Source organism: Siphateles boraxobius, unplaced genomic scaffold, assembly GCF_051911475.1.
Source record: "Siphateles boraxobius isolate OS27281-9 unplaced genomic scaffold, OSU_SipBor_1 92, whole genome shotgun sequence".
NCBI lineage: Eukaryota > Metazoa > Chordata > Actinopteri > Cypriniformes > Leuciscidae > Siphateles > Siphateles boraxobius.
This window is the reverse complement of record NW_027509222.1, coordinates 85,597-98,014: the sequence shown is the minus strand read 5'-3', so window position 1 is coordinate 98,014 and position 12,418 is coordinate 85,597. Positions and strand designations below refer to the sequence as shown.

The 12,418-nt window shown below is 38.1% G+C and overlaps 1 protein-coding gene across 1 annotated transcript; it reads left to right on the top strand.

Moving 5' to 3' along the window:
• Nucleotides 1-709: 709 nt before the first annotated feature.
• On the top strand, nt 710-11,025 carry skp1 (S-phase kinase-associated protein 1). Its single transcript, XM_077224876.1, has 6 exons — nt 710-821; nt 1,230-1,326; nt 1,432-1,505; nt 3,787-3,930; nt 10,253-10,393; nt 10,475-11,025. The coding sequence occupies exons 2-6, from the start codon at nt 1,230-1,232 to the stop codon at nt 10,508-10,510; spliced, it is 492 nt and encodes a 163-aa protein (XP_077080991.1). The 5' UTR covers nt 710-821; the 3' UTR covers nt 10,511-11,025.
• Nucleotides 11,026-12,418: the final 1,393 nt, after the last annotated feature.

The following is a 12,418-nucleotide window of genomic DNA, read 5'->3' as shown; positions in this document are numbered from 1 at the left end:
ATAGTTACAGTTGTAAATGTGTATACAGTTTTTGGAAATGAGAAATGTGCACAAACAATGTTAAATTGTAACATTTTTTAATTTTATTGAATAAATTTCCACATGCATCTTGAAAAGCGGATGTTTATGAAAGTGCTGCAAGTTTTTGTGCATCTATTCTAGTGGTTTAGAGGAGAATACAATCTAAGAAGCCTTTTACCCTTTAACCTCGTTTTACCCTACTTATTCCTTTGCACAATGCAAAGCAAATTTTTAAACAAATTTAAATATTAAAATAAATGTTTATGTAAATAAATGATTTTATTCCAGGCTCACTGTTGATTCAGAGGTTGAGGGCGGCCATTTTGAGTTGACATCATTGTAGTCCTCAGTTCACAACACGTCAGTCTGAGACTTTGCTGTTTTTTTATCAATAAAAAAGTTTTATACATATGGCCCATGATTTGTAAAATCGTGTTACCTGGTCATTTTGTGCCCGGGGCAGAAAACAAAACAACAACAAAAACAGTGAAATTTGTGTTTTTGTGATAAACTTATTTTTTGGGAGGGCCAATACAGCTTCTTTTGCAATTATTTAAAATGCATCTGATCACTCTGCACAACAATCTAGAAACAATGTGAATGAACAACTGAAGCATCAACCTTTACGAAACAAAAAATGTTTGTCACTGCAATACTTTGACTATGACTGTAGTTCCCGTGGTCCACTGCGCGTGCTCGTGCATTAGTCACACACACGCGCCCGCGCGCACGCTGATTCTCAGTCTCATTGAGGCCTTGTTGACGTTCGGGTTCATATCTTCATCGCTCTCACAGTCACGGTAAGAACGGCACAAATCAGCCATATTAACGTGTCGTGGTGTATTTCGTCAGTGAAGTGACGCTGTGAATGTATTTTTGTGTGAAATTATGATGTTTTAAACCGGTTGACGTGATGAATACAGCGGTTGCTATGAGAGGCCCGTAGCCGCGCTGCTAACGTTAGCTTGGCATCACAAACAGCCTGTGCTTTATGTTGCTGTGATGCTTTCTGATTCTTACTTTGATTAATACAATATGTGACAGCGATAGTCTTCATATTAAAAATGTTACGCTTTATACATGAGTAGTAGAGGTCTGAGTGCTGGTGAATGTGAGCTAATACAGCTAGCATGAGTCATTAGCTTCTGACTGACATTCCTATTCTTTAATAACCTGACTGTAACGTTAATTGTGTTTTATTCATGCAGATGCCGACTATTAAACTGCAGAGCTCTGATGGAGAGATGTTTGAGGTGGATGTTGAAATCGCCAAGCAGTCTGTGACTATCAAAACCATGCTTGAAGGCAAGATGAGCTGAGATGTTGTGCTATATAGGAAGCATGTTGGTGTGTGTGTGTTGTGAATATGATATCTGAAGTGTGTTGTAATCTCTGCTGTCTTCTGCTCAGATCTGGGAATGGACGACGAAGGAGATGATGATCCGGTTCCTCTGCCCAATGTAAACGCAGCCATCCTGAAGAAGGTCAAACTTTTACATTAATTTCATGCTTAATTTAATTTTATATCACGAGGGTAAATATCCAGCCTCCCGAAACGTGTCTAGATCATATTTTACCACACAGTACGGTAACACTTAATTCTACAGTGTCCTTGTTACATGTACTTTAACATAGTAATAACAGTAAATTATGCATAAATACATGCAACTAACCCTCAACCAAATCCCACCCTAACCCTATAGTATGTACATGTTGTTAATGAATATTTCTCAGTACTTAAATATATAATTACACTGTGACAATGACATCTTAAAAAAGTGTAACCCACAGTAATGGTGAATGAATCTGAACGTATGGAAATAATTTGCACTAGGGTGTCTGTTCCTTGAAGTACCATCGTTGTTAATGAATATTGACGACTAAAGGTGTGTGTGTGTGTATATATATATATATATATATATATATATACACAGGGATTAAAGTTCTCCGTCGCTGCGAAGGATTTCTGTTAATTGAAGAGAGTCTAGCCGGATTTCCGTCAATATCAGGGTTCACCCCTGACCTTATGTCTTAAATTCACTTTTCATAATTTTAAGGCCGTAAATGCTTAAATTTCTCAAATAGTGTAATAAATGTCTTAATTTGAGTCTGAATAGGTCTTTTATTAAGGAAGGACTTGGTGTATTCACCCTGCTGAGGGCGATGTGATAAAGCCTGGAGTGGAGCAGAGCGAAAGCATGTTCCTCTCTCAAACGCCTGATCCACTCCGGGTTTTCCATAACCGCTCACGGAAAAACTACTCCGTGTTCTCTCCATTTTAAAAGTTATTCTAATATGGTTTTTTTTTATATATATATCATGAAAGTCTGAATTTATAACACTGTAACGGCTATATGTAATAGGGTCATATATCGGGAGACATATGGAGTAGGCTATAGCCTATGTCTGCTGATATATGATCCTATCTTACTCATGCCCAGTGCCCACCATTGAGGTCCCCGAGATCAGGATAAGTGCATATAATGAAGGTTGTGAAATAATTGCCTAATGTTAACTCTACTTTGGTGCTGCAATGCGTATCGCCACGATAACCGACTTCATATTTTGAGCTGCTTTAGGGGCCGTTCACACATTTGCGCACACGTTCGTTATTTTAAATGTAGATGCGCGTAAAGTGCGCCCAAATAAAGAGCGACGCCGTCGCAACTCTCGCTAGTTTTCCCAGGCGATATGAAAGAAAGTCAAAGCCGAGCGCGACGACACGCTTTCAGTTAACGGTCATAGTGCGAGTCTGGCCTTCGAGTAACTAAACGAGTAACAGAAACAGTCAGTTTACGAAGAATGTATCAATCAAAGCTTTGGGAAGATAAGATATACAGGTAAGGATTAGGAGACTGCGAGAAGGAGAGAATGTGATGGAGATGAGAGAGGAAGAGCAGGTGTTGCATACTGTGCTCATGAGATTAACATTATTACAATGTATTCCTATTTAACACATATAAATGTTCTTTGCTATTTGCAGGGGAAAATATTAGCTCAATTTAACAACACAAGCATCTATAATATTCCCCTAGCAAGGACCTGGGTATCTATAAAACCTGCTCATGCTGTTCACTTTTCATATAATCAACATACATGAAAGAAATAACATTATATTGCTTATTTATAATGGCTAGGTTAAAAACAGATATTATATAAAGTCTGTAATATTAGCTCACTTTGCAGCAAAAGCTCTGTTGGCTTTTATTATTATAGAAATAAAAAACTTATGCAAATAAGTTTGTCTGGTAGATGCTGTCTCACATCATAGTTATGTTAGTTAATATAGTAATATAGTTAGACCTTTACATGGTTCTAGTGATGGGAAGTTCGGATCACTCTCTCGTTTGATCTCGTTCATCAAAATGGACAAATCTTTATTCGAGTAATTTCGTTTATTTAAGTATTTACATGTTATACTTGTAACAGCCAAATTCCCCGAACACGTCCTCTAACACAATCTTGATCGTATCCTGAATTAAGAAATCATCATAATACAGCCAAAGGTAATTTACAGGGAACATAAATATTTACTTTACCTTCTGAGTTTTTAGTTCATTTGTCACAAGATTGACACTGATTTGTCACATGACTATCACTGATTTGCATTGTGACATTATTTTCATGCCCAGTGTGACTGGTGTTTTTTCATTGCCCATTCTCTGTTATTAGGTTTCCTTTTGCACAGCATTTAGAAGCTTATTATAGATTGTGTGTGTGTAATGTGATGGTACTGAGCGTGTGGTGTGTTTGATGTGTCCACAGGTGATTCAGTGGTGCACACACCATAAAGACGACCCTCCTCCACCCGAAGACGACGAGAATAAAGAGAAAAGAACGGATGACATTCCCGTGTGGGACCAGGAGTTCCTCAAAGTAGACCAGGGCACTCTCTTCGAACTCATTCTGGTCTGTAAAACTCACTGACTAATGGATTTTAGGACAACTTCAGTGCGTGAAATTGTAGATAAATGTGTCACTGCACTAGGGATGCAGCGATTACCGGATTTCACAATTAACCGCGCTTTAAAACGTCACGGTTAATTAATCGTAAAGACTATGCTACACCGAGTGTTCTGCACGGAACGGAACTTTTGCACCAAACGAAAACAAGGTTACACCAGCGGTGCACCAGCTTAATGCCGTGCTCGTCAACCACTATGGCAGGGGGACTAGCAGCGACACTCTATTTCCACCGAAAAAACGCCTTAAGGGCCTGTTCACAGATCGCGTCTTTTGCGCGCTCAAGTTCGTTATTTCAAATAAGCGTGCGGCATGCGCGCTCATAAGGGAAGCGGCGCGCTCGTTTTTTCCAAGCGCGTGCGCGCCGCACCGAGATAAAAACATCTCTACTTTTCAAAATGCCGCAAGCGCACCTTAGGTCAAGTGACAAAAACCAACACAGCAACGACAGACGCCTCCGGAGCGCATCCGCCCTAGCGCTTTGGAAAAAGCAGAACGTGGCGTGCAACTTTCAGCTTTCAGTGCAACGTAAAAAAACAACAACAAAAAAACAGCGGAATGTTTTGGTTACCCAAGTCTGTGGAAAACAGAATGTGACGTGGTCTCAAGAGTTTCAGTCAGTGAACATTTAACTTAATATCCTATTGCTTTCTCCTGTAAATGTTAGGCTTTGTAGTTTTAATATGCCCGGTGTAAAACACTAACATAAGATCAGGGCCGTGTAGACTTCTAGGACTACCAATTAACTGCATTTCAGTTATTAATAACACTACATGAGAGATGTTGTTCTCAGTTTCTTTCTATAATTTTTACTTAAACTTCAAACAAACAAACCAAAATAATGAGATTATAATAGATGATTTTCTAAAGGCACATGTAAAATTTGGATTAATAATTTAAAAAAGAGTATTAAAATAAGTACAATAATATTGGAGTGGATAACATGTGGACTATATTTGTTTTCTTTTAAAAGAAATACATAGTTAATATTTAGCTTACATTTAATTCAATAGAGCCAAATACTTTGTTTAATCTTATTTTCATTGGGATTTATTATCCCTTTATTTGTTTTTAAGTCAAATACCAACAAGATATTGTTTTCATGTTATCAAGTTTTCTACCTCAGGTTGAAAATAAATTTAGAACAAACTAAACACTTAATCATTTTGTGATCTTTTTCAATCAAAGAGCCCTGCAGCCATTGACTTAATTTGTTATTTTAAAAGAAAAATGCTGGATGTTTACAAAGCACTTCTCTTTAATTCCAAAGGAAGAGATTGATTATCGTTTGTCATTTTATAATTTTGTACTGTGTTGTGGCAAATAACACATGAAAATCTAGTGTTGAGTGTTCATGTGATATTATACATATAGTGTTGTGAAATTAATTGATGCATAATAATCGTGATAATCGTTAAATCGTGATTATTTCTCAGACAATAATCGTACTTACAAAATCTTTAATCGTTGCATCCCTACACTGCACTTAATGAAGCAAAACCAGTTGAGAAGCACTTGTTTAAAGGCACACTATGCAGGAATTTCATTATAGTCAAACAGCGCCCCCTAGAGTCGCTGTAGAGTACTTGTATTTAACGTTACTGTCGTAAATACCACTCACGCAGAGCGAGAGACGGACACCATTCAACCTGAAAATCATATAGCCATTCCAATAACTCCAAAGCTGTTCAGTTAAGCTAAAAAAACTGCATAGTTCCCCTTTAAAGGGAGAGTTCACCCAAAAATGAAAGTTCTGTCATTAATTACTCACCGTCGTGTCGTTCCAAACCCGTAAGACTTTCGTTCATCTTCAGAACGCAAACATTGAAAGTCCATTTACCCAAAACTCTTCAAAAACATTCATAAAAAAAAGCACAAAATAAATCCATATAAATGAAGCGGTGTAATCCAAGACTTCAGAAGAGACCGGATCACCTGATGAGTTCTGTTCACATATAAACCGTGAATGAGCTCATACATGCTTGCACACAAACATTGATCAACGAATGCACATTGGTCACTTACATTTCTTATGCGTGAGAACCAATGAGGTTTGTTCTAAACAAAATAACATAACGAGAGGTTCCGACAAAAGTTTAATTGCTGCAGTCTATTTAAAATATTAATTTAATTTATTCAATTTAATATAAAAAAGTGAATGATTGAATGAGTCGCTCATAAAGACCGATTGCATTTTTGAACTAATCTCTTGAGTGATTTAGTGACAAAAACATTTTTTTAAGTCACTTGTCGCCACTTGCGAAATGTAATCGATACAATCGTTATTTGAAACGTCAAGTTTCTTTCAAGAGGTGATTTCTATGTTTTGAATGCTGACGTAGTCATCAGTGTTTATACTCGAACTATACACTTTTAGCCAGGTACTTCTGTGATAGTGTGAGTGATTGTAAGACAGAAATAATGATCCTGTGTGTTAGAGAGTGTTTGTGAAGCTGTTTCATATCTATACTCTCTCTTGATCTGAATCTGATGTTAGTGTAATCGCACCCGTCAAAGGTTTAATGGACACATTGAGGAATAACACCACGATGTTTTAACAATTAATCATGCAGCTTTAATAACAAACACTGATTCATTTGATTGGTAACAGTAGGGCTGGGACGACACGCCTATCTCCCGATTCAATACTATCACGATACTTGGGTGCCGATACGAAATGTATTGCGATGTTTTTATTTTTAAGAATTGCGAATCTACAAGTATTGCGATTCAATATTGCACATTTTTTAACACTAGACAATGGGGAAAAGTTAAATCATACACTTATACAGACTGTACATGATGTATAAGATGAGTCATATTTACAAAAACAAATCATCAGATCTTTCTGACTTTTATTTCAGAAGCATCACACAATACTACATTCTCTCGAATAAATAATTCTATAACAAAATACATTTTTTTTTAACAGTCACTTTTCGCAAACAATGTAATCGATATATGCGTTGTTTTAAGCACCAAGTTTCTATCAAAAGCTGATTTTGATCGCTACCGCAGACATCAGTGTTCATATTTGAACTTTAAACTTTTATCCCAGTACTTCTATGATAATTTGAACTATTGCATCACAGAAATAATGATACTATGATGTTGAAAAGACTGTTTGTGAATTACGTCACTTAACACTAGTGATGGGAATTGAGAACCGGTTCTAAGCTTAATGAACCATCGATATTGTATCCCCTCGACGTTAGCGAGTCCCAGCCATATATACAGACTGTGAACTCACTACTGTCCCTTTTGTCCTTTATCAGGCACCATAGCGCCTACGCATCTGTGCGTCATGACGTCTAGGGGTGGGAATCGGCATAAATGGGACGATTCGATAGTATTGCGATATTTGGGCCATGATTCAATATTTCGATTCTAAGGGTGTCACGATTTTGATTTTAAATCGAAATCGATCGAAATTAATTCACAAACTCAAAAATCGAAATAAAAAATGGAATCGTCGATACTGCCACGCCCCCATGTCGCGCCCGTGATGGAAAGTTCGGATCGTTTTACTGACTGTATTGTTCATTCTCGTTCATCAAAATTAACTAATCTTTTTTCTAGTCATTTCAGGGGCTTTAAATGTTATACTTTTAACAGGCAAATTCCCCGAACACATCCACCTACGCAATCTTGATCATATTCTGAATTAAGAAATCATTATAATGCAGTCAAAAGTAATTTACAGGGAACATTAATACTTGACCTTCCGAGTGTTTTGTTCATTTGTCACGTGACAGAGGCAATGAACGGATCGTTCATGAACGACTCATCACGGCGCGGGAAAAAAACACACGTGTTGAAAGGCTGTGAGTCCTCTAACTTGGATTCGATGCCCGAGCCCGAACTTGGCCGGTATTTCCCGTCACTATCCTCGGGCCGGGCTCTTGATCTATAGACGTAAACTCCCAACGCAATAGAGTGCGGCGCGGGACTAGATTCGATGGCCGAGTGCGAGCGCGGGCGGTAATGCACTCACTGTGTGTGTGCGGGAGAATAAAAAGATTTGCGGGACTCCCGCAAACTAGAAATATCTATGAATAAAACATATAAAAACTAATACATTTTTTTCATCTGTTGCAGAAAAGCAACAAGAACAATTAAAACAAAATAGAAACGATTTACAGGCCAGAGTTTCTATTTATAACATGTTTGCAGCGTTGAGCGATTTAGCCAATCACAGACATATGTGTTGATTTCTTGAACGCAATGACCAATCAGAAGCATTTAAGATAGACTCTCCTCACCGCTCAAAACGGACTTTTTGTTCAGTGCTGAATTCTGTACGCTGGCAAATCCTCTAATTATAACAAGTGTAGGCTATATATTATGAAAGATTCATTGTGCAGTCAGCTTCACTGATAATAACAGAGATGTGTGAGATTGCGATGAACTGATGTCAGCTTTTTAGGAGCAACAGCAACCTGTGCTTAAAAAAAAAATCGAGAATCGAATCTAACCGTGACCTTAGAATCGAAAATGTAATCGAATCAAGGATTTGGAGAATCGTGACACCCCTATTTGATTCTTAACATATTGCGATACAGCAAGTATTGCGATTCGATTCTGCGATCATATTGCGATTCATGTCCCCCATATTATTCAAAGGCATGCGAAAAATAATGAAAATAAGTCACTTCAAATGTCACATTTAATTCTGCAAACATTATCTTCTACACAGTGCAAAAACTTGAAAACTTGTTCTTGAACATTCAGGACACAGGACAGGATGTAATTATTCTCTGAATAGGAGACCTCTCACATGAACGGTGAGCTCTCAGCAAATAACTTACAATTATTTAAATACAATAGAGGAACATAAACCTGAGAATAATCATAAAACCGAGATTTACCCACACTTTCGATTTGAAAGAAGACTGAGAGTCGTGTACAACCGGTTATAAAAGTGAAGCCATTTTCATTTGAATTTGCTGTTGAATGCAGGACAACAGAGCACCGCAACAAGCGCCACCTTGTGGATGTAATACGCAAATGATCCGAGTGAACTCTGAGAAAACCCAAAAGTAAAACGGATATTTTATAATTAAATATTGCGATACTTTGCGCTACTGTATCGATATAATTGCGTGCGCAAAATATCACGATACTGAGCGGAATCGATTTTCCCCCACCACTAATGACGTCAAAGAGATGTGAGCTAAGGAGGGAGTCATGGAGAGGAAGAGACGATCTAAAGCTTGGCTTTATTTGATTAAAGAGAAGAAAATGATGCCGTTTGCAATCACTGCAAGGCTGTTACTTCGTGTAAGGGTGCAAATACAAGCAACATGCTTAAACCTCTATCTACCCATGATGCTAAATTACAGGAATGCTGTGTTTTTGATCCGCTGCGTACAAGCTAGCAGCGCCGTAACCTCCGCTGAACAGGCTAATGTAATGCTGAATATCACTGGCGTCTTACAAATAACAGGCATATTCTACATCATAACTATTCCATCCCTGTTTTTATAGAGAATAGTTTTAATTCTACATTAGGAGGAAGAGTTTCTGACCTGTATACTTGTGTTTACAGAAGAGCTTTTTATTTATTTTCTAAATCCTATTATTCAGTTTGCTTACTCAAGTGTAAGCTTTAAAGCAAATAAAACCACTTGTTTTGCATACGACTGCTTTTCCATGCAGTGCTATCAGGAATCGATAAGAGAATTGATATTGATATAATCGTATTAATTCCCATCTCTACTCAACACTCATAGATCATGACACATTTGTTGGGACAACTTCTGTCAACCTCGTCTACAAGCAAGGACCAAAATAAAGCAATTGAATTTGAATTAAAATCGATCCTGGAGTAAAAAAAATTGCGATAGCTAGGAGAACCGTTTTATCTCCCAGCGCTAATAACAGCTGATAATATCAATACTATCATCACTGCAGAAGCAGCATTCAGATGTGTTTACACTGCAATTACATTTACATAATGCTATGGGTGTTCAAATATTATGAATATTGAAATGACTTTAAATCACCAGTAGGTGGCAGCACGTGAGCGAGTCATTTAGCTACAGTAATCATTAGAAAACGCCTCTTTTTCTCTACGTTTTCCAGCGGGGACTCTGAAAAGTGAGGTATATGAAAACAATGATGCGCGTTTAGTCATGTGATTCATAGATATGTTTATACCAGTAAACCAGTGTCTAAAATGTAACTGGCATGAATCCTTCATGCGTTTGCTGGCCACAAGATGGCCGCCGCCTCATTTGGTCACTTTCATCTGTTGTCTTTTGTTTAGGCGGCAAATTACTTGGACATCAAAGGTCTGCTAGACGTGACCTGCAAGACGGTCGCGAACATGATCAAAGGCAAAACCCCCGAGGAGATCAGAAAGACGTTCAATATCAAAAATGATTTCACAGAGGAAGAGGAAGCGCAGGTAAACACACGAGCTCATTTCCCCTCTCTCGCGCTGTAATGCGCTCGCGCTCACCAGCATGTGTGTGTGTGTGTGTTGCAGGTACGCAAGGAGAACCAGTGGTGTGAAGAGAAGTGAAGCATCCTGACACACTTTAACACTATGGATTGGTCCAAAAAAAAAAAAAAAAACGTAAAAAGTAATTAAAAAAATTGCACTGCGCTGTTGATATTTAACACAAATAAACAGTCAAATCCCATGTGTTTTGCTAGCATGTGTGGTGTAAAAGCTTTTTTGTTAAACCATTATTTCCTTTTCTCAGTTTCTCACTGCAACTAGTAACCCATGTAGAGAAAACTCTCCCTTCGCCACAGTTTTTATTGTTAACTGAGCTCGTCGCCAAACGGCTGATTTGGTTTTCTTTTTTTTAAATATATGAGCAACATTTTCTAAGCAGCCTGATTCGTGCTGACGAGAGATCAGTGTTGGAAAGATGTATAAAACGTGTGTTGTGAACTGGAAGTACTTGTGTCTGCTTTCACTTGGTTTTCTTTGCCTCGTTGTATAGGACTGAAAGTCACAGTTCTGCTCGTAAAATGGCAATTAGGATTATAAATCTTTTAATTCCAAAAAATAAAACGATTATTGTGGGATTTGTCCGTTCTTTCTGCAATATTTCCGCACCTTTAGACTGTTTTTGCCAGATAGTCAGTTTTAGATGTATCGGTTTCTGTGCACAGTCTGTGTGTAGAGTTCAGAACCCTTGTTATTAGTGACACCTGTGGCCGTTCAGTGAAACTGCAGCACTCGTACTCGTGAACGCGTAACACAACCGACTGAACGAGATTCACGGACCCCATATTCTCACGGAGAAGCTCTTTTTCCTCCTTCGTTTAGAAGTAAAAAGTTTGAAAACTATAAAAAAATTATTTAATAATGACAGAAAAGTAATTAAAATTAAAGCTGCAAGCAGCATTTATCGGGGTTCAAGCGTTTAAGGCAGGGGTGCCCAACCCTGCTCCTGCCGATCGACTGTCCTGCACAGTTCATCTCCAACCCTAATCAAACACACCTGCCTTTAATTTTCAAGTGATCCTGAAGACCTTGATTGGTTGCTTCAGATCCTGAAGACCTTGATTGGTTGCTTCGGGTGTGTTTGATTAGGGTTGGAGATGAACTGTGCAGGACAGTCGATCGGCAGGAGCAGGGTTGGGCACACCAGCTTTAAGGCCTTTAAGCACATATGCATAAATAGACATGAAGTTTTATTTGGCAAGCATTGATTCATTGACATCATAGAGGGAAAAGACCATTTACAGCCAATACAGGCAATTTACCATAGGAAATACCTGGTTTTTAAGCTTTTTAACAGTTATAGTGCCACCTATAGTCGATCTCCATAAAATGTTGCATGCTTGTTTACTAAGTTATGACACATGGCCACCAATTTTAGTGAAGTTCGGAGATTTTGTTTAGCATTTATAGGCTTTCTACTATTTTGCCACGCCCATTTTATAATGTCCGTGTTATAGCGATACGAAAACTGCAAAATTTCAGCTTTTTTTAATAATTATACAGAACGCATCTGATCATAGTCTTGTGAATGTTTTCTCCCGCAGCATGTCTACAGATGTTATTAAAATGGCACTGTTATGATAGTTTGATAAAGTATATTTGAGACTATAGTTTTAACGAATCCCTTTTCTTTGCATGATATATTGAGATTACAGGATCCTGAACATTGTACAAGCATTAGTTTCCTGTGACTGAAAGAGGTTCTCTGGAACGCCACACACACACACCAACCGGTCCTTACACACTTTCATAGACAACCTACGGTCCGTCACAAGTGCTTTACACATTAGCAATGCGCGTTCTTACACGTAGCCCCTTTAACTGCACTAACATCGGTTGTGTATCGGCTCGAAAAGTGCTTGTTCACTCGTCACCATTATACATGTGACTCATCATCGAGTACCTGCGCAAATTCATTCCCACAATATACACTCTTGATATCAACAATTACATTTTCACTAGTTTTTGAAA

Excerpts from the sequence above, each read along its gene's own strand:
- skp1 (XM_077224876.1), top strand. The coding sequence starts at position 1,230 with ATGCCGACTATTAAACTGCAGAGCTCTGATGGAGAGATGTTTGAGGTG. Across the intron at positions 1,327-1,431 it reads TATCAAAACCATGCTTGAAG|ATCTGGGAATGGACGACGAA; the intron begins GCAAGATGAGCT and ends TCTTCTGCTCAG. Across the intron at positions 10,394-10,474 it reads CAGAGGAAGAGGAAGCGCAG|GTACGCAAGGAGAACCAGTG; the intron begins GTAAACACACGA and ends TGTGTGTTGCAG.